General features: G+C 33.6%; 1 protein-coding gene across 1 annotated transcript in view; it reads right to left on the bottom strand.

Moving 5' to 3' along the window:
• Positions 1-1,491: 1,491 nt before the first annotated feature.
• cher (filamin-A) overlaps positions 1,492-24,766 on the bottom strand; it is a 55,961-nt gene continuing 32,686 nt past the window's right edge. Inside the window, exons 11-19 of the mRNA XM_068768543.1 lie at positions 23,843-24,007; positions 22,654-22,893; positions 10,552-10,742; positions 6,839-6,994; positions 6,236-6,305; positions 5,793-5,911; positions 4,573-4,669; positions 3,542-3,748; positions 1,492-2,954 (exon numbers count right to left, since the gene is read on the bottom strand). Of these exons, the coding sequence (XP_068624644.1) occupies positions 2,770-2,954; positions 3,542-3,748; positions 4,573-4,669; positions 5,793-5,911; positions 6,236-6,305; positions 6,839-6,994; positions 10,552-10,742; positions 22,654-22,893; positions 23,843-24,007 (1,430 nt within the window). The 3' untranslated portion in view covers positions 1,492-2,769. The remainder of the gene's footprint in view (positions 2,955-3,541; positions 3,749-4,572; positions 4,670-5,792; positions 5,912-6,235; positions 6,306-6,838; positions 6,995-10,551; positions 10,743-22,653; positions 22,894-23,842; positions 24,008-24,766) is intronic.

The raw sequence follows: 24,766 nt of genomic DNA, 5'->3' as shown, positions 1-24,766 counted from the left end.
GGAATATCTTCGAATTCTTCAGACATATTGTTCGAAAACTTGGCGACAACCTGCAAAAATTCATTTTCACTGGCAAGTCGATGGTAAGAGACCAAAGAGGCTTAGTCTTCTCCTGTTCTGACTAAATCTGCACACACACATTGCGAAGAATCGAAACAGATATAAGAACACCATAAGACGTCATTGCATGATTCAAGTTACAACCGGACAAAACAACGCGAGGAAGAGATGGTGTCCCACTTCATGGTCACCCTATCTTGCTGATATGTGCCCATGATCACGCTTTTACTATATGATCCCAGATAATGTATCAGAAAGCTCTTACTGCTAGAATCATAAGTGATAGGACATTCACTGTTGGATGAAGTCGATAGATTTCCAAAAGAACTGCTTGGCTGTTGCATGTCGAGCGTGATTCGACGACTTTGACAGCGTTACTAAACTGTAAATGATTTCTTAGGAGAAAACATAGCTTGAGAATGTCATATTGACTTCCAGGTTATTTAATTTTTATTCAATACTTAATTTTAGCTTCCTATAAAAAAATAATGAATGAAATTGATGACAATACATGTTGTGTTACGTCAATACATGTGTGTACCGGGATGCAAGTTGCCAAATGTTTGTAACTTATTTTTAGTTGTTTACACAAACTTTTGTTTACTTACCCACTCTTATAACATTGTATACAGAAATAGTAAAAGAATATTACGACATGCACAATTGTAAACATGATCATCAATAACACCATCACCTTTCGCCAATAATAAATATTAAAAAAAGTGGTTGAACATGACTACATGCAGCGCCATCTACTGAATAGTTGGCAAATATTTTTTAGTTAAAAACATTAGTTATCTCATATAATTTCAAGGTTTATCTCATTATCCTAAGGCAAGTTATTTACATACCTTTAAGCGGTTAAAATTGACTTATTTATTCAATAATTATTATGATTAATTAATTAATTATTAAATGCTTTATTATCAAATAACTAAAACCTAAAATAAAAGCAACCTAAAACTCAACAAAGATTGGTTTTGGCGCCATCTATCGTTTAACACAGAATACAGATAAAAAAGTAAAAAAAAAACTTCTAATAGTTGGCATTGTTTCATAACAGAATTAAATACTGTTAAAAGAGAATCCAGAGGTAAGTTCAATCAATTCTTGGAGCTTAAGGGACCTACATAATTTATTTTAAACCAAAACCTACTCATATATATATATATATACATACATATATATACCTATACATATATATTTGTGTGTGTGTGCGTATGTGTATAGCAGGAGTAGTTGATATTGTCTTCCATTAACCTAGACATTAGTTTAAATAGTTGCTTTAATTACCGAAATTACAGTATTTTGTAATTACAAATCCTGGACAGAACCTATATTTTATTTAATATAATAAAATCATATTAAGTTATAAATGTTATACGCGATTTGCTTCCCTGTAAAACGAAGATAGATAAAAAAATAAAAAAATGTCTCGAGTTTTCTCTTTATTTAGTTAACAGTCGCCAAATATTACATAAATAAATACTTAAATTACATATTTACAACAATACGGGAGTTGTTCTACCTACGCAGGTAAAATCCGTACAAACCATTCAAAATTTAGAAAGCGAATTTATTATAGTCTTAAAATAGAAAAGATACCTCCCGTGTGGTGTGATGGACAGATACCAGACTTCTGGCGATGTGTTAAGTTTTAGATGAATGAATACAGAAGTCTACCAACTGTCTTACACTCAAGAAGTCGCCCAATTTAATTGACACGTCTTTCATAACGAGTTTTATATTAAAAACACGACGAAGATATGCCCAACGACTTAATTCAGTCGCTTCTAGACACAGACGGTATCTTTTCGCTTAAATATAATGGGGAATATTCATTTTCAATCTATACTTTATATGTATTGTCATTTAGTCGCCCTAATAACTAAACGAGAATCATATAAATCACGGCTTTGTTATACAAAAATGCTGGTAAGTGGACGTCACAAAAGATCGATAAGAAAAATGAAAGACAAGTTAAAATATGCAAAATAATAAACTTAGCAAAACATAGTAAAATATAAAACTAGATTCGGTATCGAGAGATCACCCGAAAAATGATTTAAAAAGTTTTCACAACGTTGATAAGAAACCAACCAACTTTTTAGCTCGAGAGTTAAAAGATCTAACAGAATGCATTTCGATTGAAATACACATACTTTCCATTCATTTGAAACAACTGAAATTGATTATATAATACATTGGCCAAACAAAACTAATTCAACAATTGTACACTAATTTAAAGATGTGTTTATATGCAACTCTTTTTTTAGAAAAAAAAGTTAAAACTTAACTAAATAGTTCACGATCAGTACTTCGAGATACCATGCGAGGTACTGAGACGGATCATCTTTTCAATTGACAAAAAATGCCACAAAAATACGTAGAGAAGGTAAACACATCCTTAGTTCGTTAATATTAACCATTGATTGTTAAAATGCTAGCGCATTTTGATTGCATTAACACTGTCTGGCGAATATAGTATATATAAAAAGAAAAGGTAGGCAAAAAGCCATAAGCATTTGACATCAACCCATGGTCCGCGACGTCATGAAGCGATTCGTAAATAGAATTTCAAATAAAAATCGAATACTTAAGTTGACCGTACTATTAAATCACAACACGTACAAAAATACATAATACAAAGGATAATATAAAAAGACAACACAATTTATTTCACGTATACTAAATCAGTATTGAGACACCTTACACCTCCACCTTGTAGGGGGAGCCGGGGATATGTTCGTCTCCCCACTTGACGATGACGATGTATTCTCCCCTGTCCCTGACTACGTACCAGCACTCATAGTTGTTCTTGCCTTTGTGCTTCAGCTGGACCTCGTCGCATGGACCCTTAGGGCCGTAGATACCCACATAGAGGATGTTGTTACCTGAAAATTTTGTAAACGATTCATATTTCGTTTCCAACTGGATTATTAAAAATCTAGAGGACAGGGCTAGGTCTAGCAGTGTAGTAACGTCTTATGGCTTTAATCACGATGATGATGAGCATTATATAAAGTCAGATTTTTTGAATTTTTTTAAATCCTTCAGACCAAAGCCGGATTGACGAATTTACTGCCAATGGACCCAAAATATTTCGGTGTTCCCATTCAGAAGTGAATGTTTTTTTACTTAATATGAAACTGCTTAACCTATATACAAAATCTTCACTTCAACTTAGGCTTATAAATCTGTAGTATTTTTTTAAGTGAATCCTATCGAACCACTAATACTACGACGAAGTTCCAATGATTGACGATGGTGATTTGATTAATTTCATCAAAACTAATACTCTGAATAAAAAGTAATCTCTAATAGATTCAGGCGTTACCTTGCGGAAGACCATCGTAACTAAGAAAGGGACTAATAAATAGCTACTTACGCTATGTAGCAGAAGTAGCTATATATTAGTCCCTTTTTTAAAAAGTAATCTTTCTAAATTCAAAATAAACCATGTCAAGGTTTTTTAGCTTACCCGCGTCTCCAGCGTGCACTGTGAACTGGTTGTGTTTGTTCAGATAAGCCTTCTTTAGTCCCATTCCCTTGCTGGTGACCTTGGTTGCATCCGACTTGAAGTGTGGCAGCACCGGGCCCTGCTTCTGAGCCGCCTTCGAGACCTTCTGCACCGTCTCCACTGTCACCGACGACGTTTCTTGGGCACCAATCTCAGCCAAGTTTTCACCTAAACAAATACATACTTTGTCATTGACTAAGCATTTATGTTATCATTTTAAATAAGTTCTACAGGCTCTAGGCTTTATTAAATTAATAACTCTTTTGAATGTAACTCCCTACGGTATTAGAACACAGTCTCATGTAATGTCTCTGAATCGTTATGAATTATCATAAAATCATTTTAACAACTTAGTTGCCGGTCCCGCGCTGGCGTGAGATGCATGCCGACCGACTTTTATCAGCCAGTATGACGCCGGCATGGCTCGAAGTAACATGCTAACATGCTGGCAATGAAGCTGAGATTATTAAATAAAAACTCGTTTTAAAATCCAATAATAGTGTAAAGGATTTTTAGGAGATAATAAACCTTTGGGATGTATTGCCCTACTGTATTAAGGATGTTGTTAAAGTGACTACATAAATGAATACGTTTCAGTTCGATGTAGTCTCACCAGGGAGCTTTTGGAACTAAGTTGAAGAATGCCGTTATAGGGGTATCAATTCGAATTCAAGTTTTATTTTAGATCCTGGATGATCAATGCTCAATTGCATAAGCTCATTTCTTCCCTGAAGCCTTCGCTGTATCACTGCAACACGAAGAGGTCTTTTCCATATTCCCTGTTTTTTAACCTCATGTCATTCGACAAAAATATCCAAAAATATAATCATTTGGGTTTTAAAAACGTTCTTTTATAATATAAAATAGAAAAATACCGTTCTAGTTGCAGATGCTACTTTTCTTATAATAAAAAAAATTACGAAGTGGGTAAATTTTTGTTTAGAAGGAGTGTCTTATTATCTCGGAAAAGCACAGAATATGTATTTACGTACCGGTGGCTTCGATCTTGAATGGCGAGCCGACGATATGGTGACCGTTGTATTTGATGCTCATGTAGTAGAAGCCAGGCGACAGTGGGGTGTAGCGCACCTGAATACATATTTGATTAATAAAGTTATAGTATTCTATATAAATCTATAATTATAATATAACTCTATCTCTGTCTCTCCTGGTATTTCTCTCATTATGTACAAAAGTCATCACTATAAGTAATATGTAGCGTATACAACGCCCTCAACATGAATACTTGTCTGCTTTCAAATTTTTTTTTTGTTTTATTCGGTTCACAATTCCGAATATACACCAATCCTACTTAACGCTTAAAATATGTGAGAAAAAAAACTTCTGTTTTTCCTAAAATATAGTATAAATCTATAAAGAGGAGAATGTTGCCCTACATTGGTTCGACAAAATGGCAACCAAAAACAATTTCTATTTTCCAACCGGCTACCAAATCGGGAAAAACTTCGTCAACGAAATTAGATCATAACAATTAAAATTAATACAGGAATACATCAAAGAATTGTATAAATATTTAAGAGAGAGATTTAGATAAAAAGTACTAAGGAAGAATAACAATAAATTATTTGTAGAATATAATAAAATGTAAAATACATAATTAAAAACACAAAAATGGGAAACAATAATGTGATAACAAAATGAAGCAATAATGATCTGTGATACTTTGGTTGATACTGTGAAGAAGTATAAAAGGGGATGGTTAAATAACAATAACAATAATGCTTATGGAATAAAAATTTCATGATGGACGAAAGAAAGAAAAAGCATGAAAGATACTGTGAAGGAAGAAAGAAGACAAATGTCAATAAAAATATATCTGAAAAACTTATTGTCCGATATTGTAACGTCCCTGTCTCACGTCAAACAGGGGGAATGGAGTTAAAAAAAACCTCTTCATCGAACTCTTGGATCACTTGGACTAACGCTTTATGGAGTAACCAGGTACAATAGCCGCCATGAAGAAATTTCAGATTGGGCCGGCAACACTCGTTTAGCATTCCTATTCAATGTTGCCGGATTGAGTCCACTTGACTTTATCTGTAGCTGTTGTTTTGACGAGATAGGTTACAAAGAGTTTGAAATAACCTAGACTTATATAAAATAACTTCTTTACTCACACAAATATTTTTTTATCCTTTTCGCATTTATGTAATTTATAAATTTGCACAAGTAATACGGAAAAACCTTGTACCTTGTAACCTTCGTCCACGTCAGTGCAGTCCATGGCTACTCTGGATGGACCGTCCATCGTTACAGCCAGGATACCAGCTCCGGCGTTGCAAGTGTCGATGATTAGATCCGTTTTCGCTCCTGGGATGATAAACAGAAAACCATCCGATAACATATATTCATTCTGTTCCACGATATTAATGTGTTACATTGTCGCGGGTAAACCGATCATCAACTTGACCTTCGGAGGAGGCTAGTAGTTTGCAATGAGCGTCTATCGACTCATATGATGATTTCGATGATGAAATATCTTTACAAATGTGCGGTAAGCCCGTGATCAGCACACGTGTGTTATCTAAAATTGATTTAATACTAAATCTTCAACTGCAAATTCTAATGAATTTACAATTTCAATTAACGATATAGCAATTTCATATGTTTTTAGATAATACGCTGCAGTCTTACCAGTTTTGACGGCTCCGAGACCAGGTCCGTGAGCGTGCACGGCCGCAGGATCGGCGTCATCCTTTCCAACCTGAACAGCAATATAAAATGTATGAGATATATTTAAAATTTCATACTGACGATAAACAATCATGTTAAATTTTCCTTTCGTTTCATGGTACACGAGATGGCTCGTTCAGTTGCCATTGTTGGGTTACAGTGAGAATTTTCTCCTACTTCTTACATAATACTACTTACTACCATTTCGGAAAACATTAGAGCTGAAGTAAGATATTTCGGATAAAAACTCCAGCAAAGCTTCTTTCTATAATAAAGAAAAACTCACCTAGTAGTGACGTTGGTGATGTGTTTACTAGCTGGTGAACATATTACCTGACTGACTTTAAATTACTGATTTAAATTACGATAAATAAAAAAATTTCAAAATTTCCCTTTATGTACCACGCCCCACCTTAGCCTTTGCAAAATTTTTGTTTTCAATTTCGAAAGCACCCTTTAACAATTAAATTGCTCCCTTTAGGGGCGTGGGTCCCACGTAGAGAAACACTGATCGAAAGAGTCTAAGTTAGTAAAAAATGCATATCGCTTTAGAATTTAGCATACCTTGATCCTGAGCGGCGATGCAGGGATGTGGACACCATTGAACTTGACGTTGATGTTGTGGACTCCGTTCTCGCGCGGCATGAACCTGATGGAGTACTGGTCGCCGTCGATGTTCTGAATGAAGCAGTCGTCGGTCTTTCCGGATGGGGCGATTACCTAAAGCCAAATTTTAGCATAACTACGTCATCCACGAAGACGACTCCTAATTTTTCTTTAATTTTAACTTGGAATATACGTAATATGTGTTACTCGTAAAATTAAAGTAGAGGAAAGAATGTGTAATTTGTAGCCAAAATTGTAAACATAATATTTATTTTTAACATATCCTTCTGTTTGAGTACCTGCTTGTAAATTTAATGAAATGTAATTACGTTTAGGTGAAGCGACTGTTTCTTCGTGTTTTAGTTCTATAGATACACAAAAAATTAACAGCATTTACTTTCTTCCAGTCTTCAGCAAGTCTTTCGAAATAATAGAGATACGCGTTTTATTACATGGCTATAGTAGCATCTGTTTGACTTTTTACAAATCTGCCCATAAAACATTCCAACAAAAGCACTTTTTCAAATTTGTATAAAATTTCTAAAGTTGTTTTTACTATGTAATAAATTCTCTTTAAATATATTTTTTAAATTTATAATCATGAGTATATGGATTGTCAAGACATTACAGGGTTATGAAAATAACGGTAATTTTTGATATAATTTTGCCTTTTATTGTATTACCACTGAAAGATATAGATTAAAAAATTGATAGACATGACAACATTAAACCTTTAGCCCATGTTTATTTAAATTTATTTGTATGTAAATGTATTACACGTACATTCCTAAGTGAGTAGTTAGTTTTTTTTAATATGTACTCTCTTAGCTGTTCTTATTTATGTATATTATATGTATACAGAAATGTATTTTCTATTGTCATTTTGTTGTATAATAAAGTCTAAATAAAAAAATATTTATGTACACCAGATGGTTTAAAATTTTTTAGGTTAAATATTAAAGTTAAGAAGTAACTTTGAAGTAAGTAACGTGAACAGGGTGCGAACCGGCCTGGGTCGGACTGGCCGCGTAAAAAGCGGAAACATTAATTTTTATAGCGCATCGCACGAGTCCGGGCCGCGTTCATCTCCGTTATCAAATATTAAGAGGGCGTGTGATTTATCCATCGCGGGCAGTCACGCGCGGCTCGCCCGCTTTTATTGCATTTTTTGTTTCAAGACATCGGGGTTAGGCAAACATGTGGTAGCGCATTTGATTTATTATCGGTTTCTTGGTGATTTCACTAGCTTTTGTTTCTGATGGCTATGTGAATGAAATACTTAAAAATTCGTTTTGTACGTATAGTGGAAAGGCGAGTGGACTGACCAACAACATGGCCAAGGTGCCGGGAAGTCGATGCACGTATGAACGATCATCGTTCAAATCTTCGGGGAAGGCCTATACCTTACAGTGTGCATCTGTCGGCAGACTAGATGATAATGATGATATTCTATTTCCTCTTGTAGTATATCATGAAGTGTTTATGCTCTTATAATGTATTAATACCTCCACAAGAACATTCTTCTTCCGGTTCTATTAGAAATCTATATAGGCAGTTTATCCCTAGCAGGACGTCTTACGGTTTAAATAATAATGATTAATGTGATCATGTCAATATTAGTGTGTATAACACACCTTCGATAAGCTTATATAGCACGCAGCCAGGCTGGGGTATCAGCTGCTTCGTTCCGTTAGTCCGACATCAATGCTAAGATGCCGCCAAATTTTTAAAAATATATTACAGAATAACTTAATGTTCGAATTTTAAAATATTATTTTTATATGGCCAGTTCCAAAATATGGTCATTGTCATCAACGAATATAGATTCTTAGCAAATTTATAGATAACAGCCTGTGCTTTCTCTTTTCTGGAAGACAGATATCCCAAAAATGGATTCAATAAAAGATAAATATAAAATTAAAATCAAATTTAGATCTAATGTTAGAGAGAAATATTTATCCGTGAATTTAGTATTCATGAAAGTTACTATAGATCTGTCAATGACAAAATATCTTTCGCATGGGAATATAATATATAAAGTTCATAAATTCCGTCTCGAATTTAATATTTATCGATGGTGATTTTTGGAGCGCAACCATCGATCATGTTTGACCGGACAGCGCCGTGTCGCACGATCACACAATAAATCAAAGTAGCCCCCAACCGCATCCGGATATTGGTAGACATATTGTCCGGGTGTGATTCGCAAGCCGGATTACGCGTCTTTGGATCATAAATACTTTTGTGTTATACACTACCCTTACTTGCCATCTAATACCGGACAAAATATCTATAGTTTATTAAACAAAAACTTGTCCAAAAATACTTTTAGTGTGAATGATTATAAGTGATATTAAAGCGCTTGAATGCTGTATTGCTCTATTGCTGTAATGAGCACATTTTAAGTGAATAAATAATAATTATACATTGGTCTTTTCTCAAACCAGAGCGCATTTGAAATAATCGTAGGTTTTTGTTCAAGTATATCAGTATGTCTAAGGATATCTAGCTCAATCCTATTCTAGTTTTATCAAATTAGTCTCATTTATCATTCTTATTGTGACGTTCATATATATATTCATATTGTTACAAAGCACGAGTTAAAGAACCCTCTAAACAATAAATTCTGAATCATAGGATCAAGAAGTGCCATAAACACGAGTGACCTTGAAGTAATTTATAATTTTTTGTGTACGGTTCTCGGAAATTCTAACCGAGTACTATCTCGAACTTACTAGAACCTTATCCGTAGTATAAATAGGTGTACTCCCCATTAAGATCTACGATCAGTGATACAAAGTGACTATTTGGTAAGTTATCTGGACAGTGATTTCTATTGAGCGATTTAGAAGCGAAGTGTGAACTAAACGAAAATATACTTTGTATTAAAGTAGGGTGACCATCTGATTTTTGAATAAAGGACTCCTTGCGAACCAGTGGTGTTTCATTTCGAGTCAGAACACACATTATGTAACAATATATTAGTGATATTGATATATTCTCGTGCTCTCTTTTATCTTTTAAAAGACAATTTCATTCGGAATTATTGGATATACACAATACAATTTAAAACTCGTTGGAATGTGACTGCTTGCTGTGACTCGTAATTATTACTATCTGTTCTGCAGAATGCGCTGGATTATTGATACCTGTTTAGTAATGTTTTTGTTTTGTTTTATTATTACTTGACTTTTATTCATTAAATGTTATTAGTGAGATAGTTTAAAGGTAATAATTGTAGCTTATTTTATATTTCTAAGTTTCTAATTCTATCTGCTTTTGATTTCTGTTTACATATAACGTAAAATAAAAAATGCAGAAGTCAACTTAAATTTCATCATTATCATCATCATTTTAGCTATAGGACGTTCACGGCTGAACATAGACCCATTGGATCGGTTAAATCCATTAAATAATTACTTAGAGACATTACATGAAGGTGTATAAAGAACTCCACATCATTATTATTAGCAATAAATTATTTTCTTGTACAAAAGTTTTACATTTTTATATTTTACACTTTAATACACTAACTTTATACGTTTGCATCTACGCTTGTTCTTTTTAATGAGAGGTTGACTATGTTTCCATTAAAAGTTGACTTTAAACATTACAGTTAGATGTTGACTTCTAGCACCATGCTAGAAGTAGACTTTATTCGCTGAACTTACCCGACCGTCGAGACTGCCCTTGGCGCCATTTAGCCTAATGTAGAACTGCGTGGGCTTATCCACCTGCGCGGAGTCAGGGAATTGAGCGACTTCCAGGAGATGAGCGTCGCCCACTGCTGGCGAGATGTACACCTTGAACGGCGAGTCCGGGATATGTTGCTCGTTGAACTTCAGACCGATGCGGTATTCACCTGGAAACGAATAAAATTGATCTAATGTCGTACTTTTTTTATTCCATATACGAGTAATTTGGGGTCTGAGTGTCTTGGAGTAAATCAGTCCGGCCAAGGTATTTAAATTGGTCGTCATATTATTGTAGTATCATAGTAACGTTGTTTCTTTGGACATATTTTACAAAAAAAAAACGATTGATTTTTACCGCTCAGGCATTGATTTGTATACAAGATGGCAAATGGTTGTTGATAACGAGGATAAACATATTGTTGATTAGAAATAAAAACATGTTAAAAACGTAGTCGTGTGAATTTAACTTAAGAAAGCGACATTACTTTCCGGTCCCCCTAATATATACTTAAGAGAAACTATTATAGTATGATTAATTTACGTTAACATTAAATTTTAAAAATTAGTTTAGTTGTTCATCATCAAAAACTGGAGTAATAATGGAGAATATAGATAAAAGAAAAGAATAATAGAGCGAGAGAATTTGCGAATAAGACGTTGTCCTATTGAAATATAATACGCCTATTAAAAATAACCTTATATTTAAATAGTACAACCCTGGACAGTGAAAATAAATAAAACCGTTACCGTAAAAAAAAGATATAAGTATTAACTCGAATTTTTTATCCGGCAAGAGCATCATAGGACGTTCATTCATATTTCGGACAGATGACCTCGTTAATATTGTCAGAGAATGCTGGATAATGGCCGCTAATAAAGTTTTTATTGGAAATATATGGAGAGACATATATTGAGCAGTGAAAGTCCTATAGCACGATTATGATAATTGTTTTTTTACAACTTAAAGTTACTCCAAACGCGCCCTGGTCTAAAAGGAACCTGTAGTAAACTGCATGGCTTCAGTTGATGTTGATGCTGTTACCTTGAAGGCTTTCACATCTTCTTCGGAAATAAGTTCACAGAACTGAAGGGTCCTTGACAATAAACTCAACAGGTCATACTAGTAAGAGAAATTCATTACTAAACCTTACTAGCACTTAAGAATTCGTTTACTCTTTTGTTTAACAAACATTATAAATTTATTTCATAATTTAAAAACATTATACAGGAGTGTGTTTTAATACAAGTTAATGCTAATTGAGTAGTGGTAACCCAGCGGTTGATGGTTGATACTTTTGATCGTCGCTCGCGGGTTCAATTTCCGGGATACAATCTTATATGATTCACACTTTGTGCATTAATTACATAGGATTGCTACAGCATACAAACAAGTTTGCAGAGGGTCGGCAACAGAATTCTTTACGTACCATAATACCACAATGCGATCGCCAATACGCCAGCCAAGCGTGGCGATTATGATATATCCCCCATAGATATCTTTAAAGGCTTATACCTTGCAGTGGGCTACTATTAGTTGAGATGAAGTTCACAGATGCCTACAATTGTGTTACTGAGATTTCTGAAATAACATTTTGTTATGAACAATTGTGTATTATTTTATTTTAGTTACATATCAATCAACTATCTTTGCTCGATATATAAAACATAATTAATAGAAACATGAAAAGCTTTCTTAAGCTTTCTTTTAAATCTAGCACTATTTATTAATGATCTTTTCTACAAATCGAGTAAATATTCTCTAAATATAAACAACGTAATAATGTTATCAAAACTCATATTGTATTTATGCACCGTTAAGCTGTGTTTGTTAAGTAAGTTGGTTTAAATGTGCTTAGACTAAACCTTAAGTAATAAAAAAAATAAAATCAAAGATTGAGCTTCATGTAATTGTATCTCAGTATTATGTTTATAAGTGTAATACGATATCATGGTTTTGAAATTTTATTATTCGATTCACACGTTATTAATGATATGAGAATAATGTATTTTAAAATGTACGTCGATTTGCAAAACTAAATGTAATGGATATACAGGGAAAGAGTCTTGTTATGAGACGTCAGTAGCATATCACCCGAACCTTGTCCCTCACAAGCAACCGACAAATGCCGCAATAAATTCAACCGGAGCACCTAAAAACCTGACGAAATTGAACGAAAAACAAAATACGTTTTATACGAAAAAAGCACCAACCGTGGAGACGTCGCTCAATCTGAATGAAGAACTAACGAATGCGGCAATAACTCTTTCCGTCTCCGAAAATTTAAATTTTTACATGCGTGTGTGTGCGTGTGTTTTTTTTTAATAAACATTCGCTTCGCGGTGGCCGTACCGTTGCGGATTTATTTACATCCGAATATATCTGGCCGCTCACGTTTTTATCGAAAAAAAAAAAACAATTTTCGGTTTTTAATGGCATCGGTATTCGGAACTAGCTCAATGGCCAGTTACACTAATTATGGTTAATCTAATCTTAAGTGCTTTTTATATGGTTTTTTATTTAAAGTAAACACGTGGTTTATTACTGTAATTACATTAAACCACCGGGTAAGTAAATCCTGGCTCTTGTCATAATTTAAAAGTTACGACATGACTCAAATCAAAGTAAAATTATCTTTAATTACGTTCTTCATAAATACGATAACCAAACACCATTTTTCAAATAATTTTAAATTTACTTTAACAAGATATTTAAATAAAATACCACAGACATACGTATTTTTTGGGGCCTCTCGGTCAATCCCTATCATGGGTGGATAAGTTCTTTAATTAAATAATAATTTTTTAAAGTTTTGACTAATTTCCAAATTAATCTTTCGTCCTCCTCAATGTATTTTATTTTTTTCTCCAATTCCCTTCACAGTATCTTTCATATCTTTTCATACTTTCCTCCCATACGTCGCCTCTCTTCGACGCTTTCTCTCAAGAGTGCTAATTTTTAGGTTCATTATTTTTATCATTACGTACAAACCATAAAAGAATTAAAATATTCATATTTTAACGTCCCAAATTTTAACCAGCTATTAAAGTTAATTGACTTTTAAGCTTTAAGTTAATTAATTAGTCTGTCGTCTTGCAGTCACGGACGAGAATAAAGTTTCCTCTCGCAGTTCTTATAACTGGTCACATGGAGTGTACATCTGTACAGCCTAAGAGTTAAATTGCAAGAACTCGAAATTTCTAATGTAATGGCCCAATAAGAGTCACAATAGAAAGGTTAAGTGCCGTCAGGATTCTATTACATTAATAAAGCGAAAATTGAAAATGCCAATTAAACTATGACCTTACGTTAAAAAGAACAGATATCAGCAGAGTTATTTATAATGTCTTGTAGCTTCAATAATATGGTTTTTAGTCTTTAATTCTGGAAAACGTCTAGAAAGACACCACAGCGGAATAGTTCGCGAAATATCTGGCTATTTAGACATGCCATCTTGTATCACAGTGTCGAGTGTAAATTCTTTTATTTTACATTCCATGCAAGAATAACATTGCTGGTTGAAATTCCAAACACGAATATTTTTATGAAGAGCAAAATAAATATCGTATGATCTACAAGTTAAACAGAGTACGGCTTCGAGTGCCGGTCTGGCGTTGAAATCAGGGAGGAGACAATACCCTCCCTGATAGGCGGAAAAGAAACCATGAAAGTATTCCTCAATTATTGCAAAAGAATTATACAATATGCAATAGAAAAAAATAAAAGTTAGGCATCAACAAACAAAAACAAAAAAGATAAGTAAAAGTAAATAATATTAAACTGTGATAATGATAAAGATAAAAATGTGATACAACAAAACTAGAAATTAAGAAAATGTAAAATGAAAAGAGGATGAAACAATGGTAAAACAGAGCAAAAGGGAAAGAAAGCAGAATTGTGGTATAAAAGAACAGAATGAAAGATTATGTGAAGAACGAAAGAGAAAAGAATGAAAATAAAATAATTAAGTGAATAAATTAAATGCTAATAAAGTCCCTATCCCACCATAAATAGGGGTACGAGAGGCCCCCAATAGCGGGGATCATTAAAAAAAAAACAATTAACTTTACATTAATCTATGTTAAACAGAGTTTAACATAGATTAATGTAAAGTTAATCAGAGATAGTGTGACTCGGCCATCCAAATAATGATGTAGGCCTTATTCAAATGAGGTGCTTGTGACTTGCGCGGGGTTCGGTGCCCGGCCCGTCTTCCTCCTGTTTCTTGTTAAGTCTTTTTGCGGACCGAAAAACCTATGTAGTTATGTTTTTACCGACTGCAGGTGCGTTGCGTAACAATTCCAATGCTAGCACGTGGTTTAACTCAGTGTATTACAAATTATAACATTTTTTGACAGTTTCTTTTATACTACAAAGTAAAGTAAAAATGAGTATATCATTCACTGAGAGGTAAGTAATAAGTTATAAGTTTTTGAAATACAAAACCCATTACAGTGTCGATTAAAGGATCATTGAAACAAACATTTATTCTTTGGAGTTTTTCATAGGCAGTTCCTGAAAGCCAAGATTTTGATAAATGAATATATTTATACATATAACACTGACAGGTTCGACTTATTGACTCTATTAAGAAAAACTTGGCAATTAACTCTATAGTTACTATTTTAACGCAAATTTTTTCAATCATCATCATCATCTGTTTGTCCATCTATACTGAGGTATATCTCTTATATAATATTTAATACTCTATTATTAGTCTTAGGAGCGGTTTTATCTACGATTTATACTAAAGACATATCAAGCGTCAAAGGTTAACTAACTCTATTCGCAGACAATACTTGCATCTATACTATGGAAGTATCTACCGACACCATTACCAAAACCCTGACTGTAAGATAGGTAAAGAAAGAGGTGTCGAGTTTTTTTACTTATATTTAGGTGTGTTATACTTTACGGGCCAATTTGATCAAAACTAGAATAATGTGGAGCTGGCTTATAACTTTAACTTCAAGTTTAACAGACGCGAAGGTTCCAACTACTTCTTTCTCACAGAATCCGTCTATTAGGTTGGTGATCGCCTTTTTAGTTTCCTTAACTCTACTTTTCTAACAACTACTAGTTTATCGACACTCTCTGGTAGCCACCGAGCTATGTGGCCTACGTAGCCTAGAATCCACTTATAGCAGATGGTGAAGAATCAGGTCTTAAGACAGAGTTGATCGAGAACAGACATGTCGCTTCTCCTGGTATAGTCCACAGTATGCGTAACATTCTTCGCCAGCATCATATTAAAAAACCTTCCTCCAAAAATAAACCTTCGGTCTGTCGTGCGGATTGCCCAAATTCAATTGTTTATTAAAAATATCAGAGTTCTTACTTGTCTCCTTTTTATGGTGTTAGAGACATTTGTATTCTTTTACTAAATTATACAACGACTTTTTTTGCCATTTGAATTAAATCATAATCAAGTTAGCTTTATTTTTATTTACATTAGCTTCTCCATTTTCACTGTTTTAATAATATTTGATAGCTGTCAAATACAAATGGCATATTCATATTATGATTTTTACTATGAACTAAGAATCGCTTCTCTTATTTCCTTAATCTTTTATTTATTTATTTTGTACTCTTTTTACGCAATGTGCAATGTCCTTCATGACTTATAGGCATCTTCACAACACGGAATGGTGCAAAGATAAGCAGGCAGGTGTATAAACGCGATAGAAAAACAATCCAAAACTTAGTGTACTACACACATATAAGAGTAAACACATTGCTTATTATCTTATTACTATTAAATAGATTTAATATACATTATAAAAATTTAGGTGTAAAAGTTTTAAAGCGGTAATTATATAGCTCATTTACTTTTAACGAATGTATTGTACATCCTATCAACAAAACCTGTGGTAGTTCAGTGGCAAAAAACTGAGACTTGTGATAGTACGTTCCGGGTTGTGTTCCCGGAATAAAATCTTTTATAATTCACACTTTGTTTATTAATTATATAGAGATGCTACTACCCACAAGTAAGTTTCCAGAGGATGGTCAGCAGCGTCATCTGCATACCACACTGCGATCGCCAACCCGCCAAGAGTAGCGATTATGGTATATCCACCCATAGATATCTTTATGGTAATCCTATACCTTGCAGTGGGCATCTATCAGTTGAAACGATTCGTCCGTGCAGACTATTCAATAAAATAAATCAATGCATCATATTTCAGCATGATCACGTTAAACAGAGTAATTTGAAATAGTTGTATAAGCCTAAAATCTTTTTCGTAGCAATTTTTTTTTATGACCCCCGCTATTGGGGGCCTCTCGTACCCCTATCTTATGGTGGGACAGGGACTTATTTTACAATTACATTTTTTCACATTCATTTTTTATTTTCTTTCTCTTCTTTCTTTCCTTTACTTTTTCATTTTCTTTCAGTTTATTTTCTCTCTTTCATACAACAATTTATCTTTCTTTCTCATTCGCTCTATTCAACTTTCATTCTTTCCCCTTTTCTTATTATAATTTACATTTTTTATTTTTATGTTACTTTTTTATTTTTACATTTAAATTTCTTACATTATAATTATTTTTTATTTATCACAGATTTATGTTTCCTATTTTATCATTTTATTCTCTATTTTCTATTTATTTATTTATTGTATTTGCCTTTTGTTTATGTCTATAGCTTTTTTTCAATTTCCTTAACAAGGGTCAAGAATGTATGTTTATATTCTCCGCCTATCAGGGAGGTTATCGAGTCCTCCTGATTTGAATGCCAGTTTCCTAGCAATAGAGTTATAACATACACTACTTTTAAAAATGTTTATACTTATAACCAATCATCCTGTATATATAAATATATAGAACTGTTTATAGTATTTCTTTATCTTTTCACCCGCATTCATTTATAAATATTCATGAAGACGCGAATCGTTAAACTCAAAAATAAGCATACAATAACAAGGGATAGCTGTCGCCTGATGTTCGGAACTATCCGAGCAAAGCTTAAGTCATTATTCGCCTGGATGCCATAGAAATATCTAATCTGGATACACTTATGAAATATCCAGCGACAAAAAGAAGCGGTTTCTTTGTCGGATGCTGCGTAACTTTTTTGCGCGATCAAACACAATGGGGGCCGGGACAAATTCGGTTTAGGGCTCGCATTCCTTGCCTCTGGTGTTTAAGAGTCATTTTAATTGACTGCCCGTTGGATATAATCGTTGGTAAAAAGTTTTGAAACTCTCCGAAGGGAGACAACGCGCTATGATGGAATGTCGGGCGCAAACGGGTTTTCGACCGGAGCTCAAGCCCGGGACTTCGTCCAGTTACTTTTGACGATTATTTTTTTTATTAGATATACGAGAAATGAACGTCTAAATCTCTATCTCTACAGACCATCCTAGGTTACTCCGAAGAGCCTCGATTTGACTTTAACCTACTGTTTCGTACTAACACGGCCAACCTTATTATTCTCTAGATGCAGCATATCATTAACCTCGTTTCCATCTTTAATTGTCACAAACCTTATATATGTTAGACTTTCATAAGCTCGCAGATTGAGTCATTACAGTTCAATTTCAATACCAAGAATAGTAATACAATTTTTGTTACTTATATATAATCATTACGTAATTATATTTTCTTACCTAGATATACGGGTCTTATTTTAGAAAAAAAGGTATAAAAGTTATTAGACCGGGGCTTTATTCAGATTATCGAGCATTCTTTTCTAATATTTTTTTATAAGTACTGCACATCTGTTAATGATAGAACTTACTACCAACAACCACAAGTCGTTTTTCTTAACCACTACACCTATCATATATCTATCAATTCAAATTAGCATTTAACATTATTGTTAAAGTCAGAACTTATTGATTTTCAAAACACCATGTACATTTCGGAAAGATAAGAATTTAAAAGGTGTAGGAAAAACAAACATACGAGACAATGAACCTAGTATCAAATGCAAATAACACATCTGCAAATCAAATAGCTCCCCGAGCCTAACGACTTAAATTGCGATTAGCGGCAGCTGACGGCTGACTTAATTGTTTCTAACTGCTGTACAATTATGCTAAATATTATAAAATAGCACGAGTGATGCTAATTTTATAGCGATTAACGTGCCGTACTTAATAGTTTATACGTACATACCTAGCAACAATAATAAAAATAGATTTTTTTATTATTATTTTTGCCGTTATGTTTTCTTAACGTTTTTTAAGTTAGCGAAGCTCGATTACTTCCTAAGAAGCCTCTGATAGGCTTGCTACATACTTCTATTTCACTATGTATGACGATTCTAACATTTATAAACATTTCTGTATTTTTTGAGACAATAATCATTATTGCTCTATTGGCATATTCCGAAGATTTTAGGGCACATAGCGTAGACAACGTATAGCCTGGTAACAGATCCTAAGGCCTTAGATCCCCTCAGAAGCCTCGACCCGGGCCACTACACTCAACTTTATTACCAGATTTATAGGTCGGCGAGCTTTTAAATCGCTTGAGCGGATGCTTCTTTCATGGGAACCTCTGTGATCTCGGTTTAGAGCATCACCGTTGTCTATCGCCATTGTCTAGATCAGTGCTCCTCAACTGGTGTGCCGTAGGTCAAAAAAATATGTTCAGATTTCATGTTGTTACATTTTTTGTAGCGGCCACGAACTTATAGATACGGCGTAGTTAGATCCTGTATCAGGTGGACCAAAGACATACAAAGTCGCCAAAAGCTCACGCGGCGCTTTAAACGTATATTTCTGGCTCTCGACAAATTTACCCCAGTTCACTTTTCATCTGTGTGTTATTATATTCTATGTAGCGACCACGAGTCGATAGACACGGTGTCAACGCCCGATTTTAGGGAGAGGCCACCCGCTCTCTAACCGCGAACAGCGTGGGCAAACCGTGGTTGGATTCGGATTCCTCCTCGATTCGTCCTGTACTCCACGCCGCCGTCCCAAGTCGCATACACACAATACAAACACTACACAGCACAACTCGGGTATAGCGCTTTGGTACGTGCGAATGTCTACATGCAACTGGTACGCGCCCGACCAGCTATTTTTTATTTTTAAGTTTTTAAGTTCACAGTCTCTTTCACTCCGTGAACTCGGCTCCGATAAAGCTGTAAAAGCCTTCGGGCTGACAGCAACAATATCAACAGAGAATAAATAAGACACGGCGAGGTTAGTTCCCGTACTAGGTCGATCGACGACATTATCCAGGTCCCGAGAAGCCGCTGGATTTCGAAAAAGCAAGAGTAGTCATGGTGGGAATCTTTGTGGAAGGCCTATGCTTTGCAGAGGGCGTCCATCGGATGGATGCCCTATAATAAAATATTTTCGTTTCATACATGTTTCAAAATATCTTAAATTTCTGGCAATATATACGAAAGACAGCGCAAATTTAATATGTAAACTTAATTTTTTTTAATAATAATCATACATTTTGCATGCCTTTGAAATACTAATTGGCTAACGAGTCGCGACAAATTTAAAAATTTAGAAAATCGCTGAGACTACCAAGGAGCTTGGCCACCCTCGGTCTACATCTTGAATAGACAAGCAACACCAATTTGCTTTATTGGATACACACATACACAAAACCAATATTGTTAGTAATAATAAAAAAGTATAAGCTTCTAAAGGTTCAAACATTCTTATTTATAATCTGCACTCGGCCTGATCCTTGAGCGATGCGATTGTATAAAGTTATCGTTTCCGATAAATACCTAAATAAATAGCCGGGACGATTTGGAGCAAGAGTATTCATCGTATTTCATACGGGGACATATCGTAAATTCCGGCAGCGGCCGGCAATACAAAATCGCGACAGCCATTATCACTTAAAAAAAAAATAACACGAGACTGCGTGGTCATTTGCGGGGCGGAAAAAAAAACGAAAACAAATTTAAAAAATCGAACTGTCAAAATGGTTCGCGGTAAATTTTACCGCCGGTGCGTTGGCGGCGTATGCTATTGGACGATTCGCGGGTAGGCGTGGCTGGGCGAGGAACGAGTTGATTTATTTATGAAGTGCATTCTATTCAGCCTGCACGTTGGCCCAACTGAACCAACACCGGGCGCGTGCGGACACCGCAACGGGGCGTCCATATGTATCGCACAGGTACGACAAACATATTCAATACCTTGATAATAATTTGAAACACTCTCAAAAGCACCTCGTTCGGAAAAAATCTATAATTTTTTTAGTACCTCGCAATTTTATCACGAAAATAGTTTACGTTTTTTTTTAATAAATTAGTTCAATTATCTGTATATGTTTTACGATATCTTCAAAAGTCTTGTTTTCAATTGTCTATTTTTTGACAATCACATATATTTGAAGCAATGAAAAAGATTAACGTCATAAAAAATTTCTAAGGTTTTAAAATGTGTTATTCTACTCGTATCTGTAATAATATCGTGAATGTCAATGTCTTATTATATTATTATAAGCACAAATATATTCAAAAATAATATAAAAATCTTGTTTATAACAGAAAATGATTATGATTTTATTGGGACATGACATAGTTATCTGAATGATTTGAAATCATGGAGACTTACTACATCAAAATTTGGCTATGAATCGTTTTATGATTAACAAAAATTATATGTTTAATATCTCAAAATTCTTATTTACGTCCTATAATTGTGTTTAGGCTGGTAATGGGGTATTTTAAGATAAACACCATAAATAATTGTCTTTATATTATCTGTATAAATTAAAACCATAGGCCCAATGTTTTATGACACAATTATGTATGTATTTATTTTAAATAACAGCATAATTATCAGTATAAGTAGCAAAGACTTTTGTTTATATCCTCAAAAAATCCATGACTTTATTTGTTAGTGAATTCAAATTCAGACTTTTTATGGGATAATTATCTTTGTATTAATATTTAACAATCTTATAACTGTCCGTATTAAATAAGAAATAAAAAAAACCTGTTTATTTCTTATTTAATTTTGTAGATTTTTATATTTATGACATAATTGCCTATGCTTATTGTCAGATATTAGACCTCTTTTTGTTCTTTCTGCATGATTATAAAAAAAAAGAATAAAGAAAAAAATAAATCAAGTTGTGAAATCATTGGGTAGAGAAAATTCTTGAGGGTGAAAACTTTGATCAAACGTTTGTTGGGCAAAGTCATAAATCACTGGACTACCGGCCAGTATGGTATGTACGGAGTCGAGCATCGCGTGGTGGTTTTTCTGTTTGTGTGTTTTTATGTCGCTCGTTAAGGATCTATGGGGCGTGTGTAAATTTGAATTGCTAATTTTTCAACGGTCGTCTGTTAATATATTTTCGCATTTAAATTTAATAATAAAATTTCATTTATATTTCCATGTTTAAGCATGCAATTACATTTTAATTGGTTACCGGATTTCGAGTATATTATATAGTCAATAGGGTTTCCTGGAATATTGCAGAAACGTCATGGGAGAGTGTACGTGATAGACTATTCAATCTGTATTGAACTGTGATATAAGAGAAGTAAAAAAATAATAGTAGAGTAAAAATAGTAGTAGAACTAAGAATAGTAAAAAAATAAAAGAGTAAAAATAAATAAAAACATTTACATTACACAACAACAACACACATATTACATTTTTATTTATTTGTACTCGTTTATTTAAAATAAATGCCTAATATAAGAAAGTTAAAAAAACAAAAATAAAGTAATGCAAAAAATGTAGTATCAGTGAGGGAAGGCAATGAAAGTGAGGTGAAGTATGAACGGAATAAAGAATAAAAAGGAATGAAACAATATGTGAGGTTACACCTAAAAGAAGAAAAAATATTTGAAATTACGATGGAAGAAAAATGAGGATTTAAATAAAAGAATACTGTGAATAAATTATTATTGTTATAATATCCCTGTGTACCCAAGACTGGCGGAGTACGAATAAAAAAAAAACTTTAATATTAGGCGGGCAGTAGAATTCACTAATAACTTCTTCTATTTCCATACAATATGTATTGTAAGAAATTGCCTTGAATGATAAGACCGACCATTGTGCTTTTGTCAGTTATTATGTATCTATGTATATGTTTTCTGGTGAGTACTAAATAAATAATAAATGTGAACTTACCGGGCTCGTCGACCTTGTACGAGACGTCACAGGATCCATCCTTTCTATCCTTGAAGTCAATCTCGGCCTTGCTGGGTCCTTCCAAGGAGATGGCCAATTGACCAGCTCCGGCTTCGCGAGTCCATACATTGAACTCGTTGAAGCGACCAGCCTCGCCTCTCTCCAAACCAGCGCCTCCAGCCTTCACCAAGTGGGCACCGGAGTCACGAAGAGGACCGACGGTGAACTGGAACGGAGATCCTGGAAAATTCGAATTTGGAAATTAGAAGAAATTAACCGAAGTTAATAGTTCTTCTATTGGGATTATACTTCGGTTCATTTATAACATTATAAAATTTTTATCACCAATCTATGATCATTCATCACCATTATCATTTTAACCACAGGTTATACAGTGATGATCATAGGACACACCATAAATTTCAAATAGGACGTTCAAATATGACCATAACATGGTCATTTGTTCACCTATTATTTTTAATTACGTAATCTATAATTACATGTAAAAATTATCTATTTAACATATAATGAAATCTATTCGCCAAATGCGTTGTTATTCACGAAAGTTGAAAACGGCCAGACCATCTAGTTTAATTCCTTTTTCATTGTATTTTTGTTAAAGCACGAAAAAGGGGAAAAACTGCTAGGAATGCAATAAAATGATTCAGTCTTCTCATAGAAGCCACAGAGTAATCTATAACTGCTAAGCTGTCGATAATTTTATGTCAATTAATAATATAACGTGTTTAAATGGCATAAAAGTGTAAAAATAGGAAAGTTAATAATATAAATATTCATTATTTATTAATATTTTCTTTTACTTTTTTATTGGGTTGTGTCAGGCAGGGTAACTTTTGTCAAAGTCTATATGAGACTGCCTACTACGTCTGTCTGTAGCTATATATTAGGTAGTTATGAATTTGACATGATAAATCAAAATGATAAATTAAAATATTTTTACTTTAAAAAGCAGAATCATTAACAACATTAATTTGACTTTCAGTGTCTTAAAACTTATAACGTATTTTATATTTTGGCCAGTTTTAATTAATATTTTTATCATAAATAGTAGGTTAACTACTTCATAATGTTCTTTTAACAAATTTTATGTCAAATTAGACAATATAGTTTTAAAACACAAAATAAAAAGTGCGAACTTAAAAAAATGTATAAAAGTAATGTTCCTTACCGGGAATATGAATCTCCCTGTACTTTACGGAAACCGTGTGAACGCCCAGTTCCTTGGGCACGAAGTGAACCGAGTACAGTCCGTCTTCAACCTCCTGGATCTCAGCATCTTCGGAGATCCCACCAGGGCTGGTAACCGTTGCCGCGAGGTCAAAGGATGTTATGCCTGACGGTGAAATGAAAACATGATCATCCTTACATTGTTCAGATTTTTATGGCTATTTATGTGTGTGTATATATATATATATATATATATATATATATATATATACACACATATATATTAATCCTATATATATATATATATATATATATATGTATATATATATATGTATATATATATATTCAGGGTTAAAGGCTTGATAATTGGTAGGAGCGGGGGCATAATTCGTATTAGTGCAAGCTTACAAGAAGAGTTTCAAGTGTTTTTATTTTCCATATAGTACATAATTTTAAAGAACTTTTGGTCTTTGTTACGTAAATACTAATGATTAACCAAACAAGATTGATGTAAACAGTCGTTATGATTTTTTTGACTATGTAAACATTCAATAAATGAATTATTAACTCAACAAACAATTATCGATAAATTGAAACTAATTAGAGAATTATCATAGCCAACATTTCAACTGCTGGGCATACACCTCTTCCACAGACTATTAATTGTTTTATACATCACTACTACTAAAAGAATAAGTTCCTGTGTCACTTGTCAAAAAACACATTCACTTAATTCTTTTCAAAATTTGTATTCAAATCTTTAGTTAGTCTCTCAAAATACATAAATATCAAATAAAATGTATGCCTTTTCCGGGTCTATACATTTTTAAGTCTATGCAGAATGAGTGATGATTTTATTTAATTATTTTAATAACGTACAATATTTCTACAGATAATTAAAATTACATGTAATACTGTCGCTATT

This window comes from Battus philenor, unplaced genomic scaffold (genome assembly GCF_028537555.1).
Source record: "Battus philenor isolate CCGP_79_NKW_IND1 unplaced genomic scaffold, ilBatPhil1.0.hap1 SCAF_26, whole genome shotgun sequence".
In the NCBI taxonomy this organism is placed as follows: domain Eukaryota; kingdom Metazoa; phylum Arthropoda; class Insecta; order Lepidoptera; family Papilionidae; genus Battus; species Battus philenor.
This window is presented reverse-complemented; position numbering and strand designations above follow the sequence as displayed.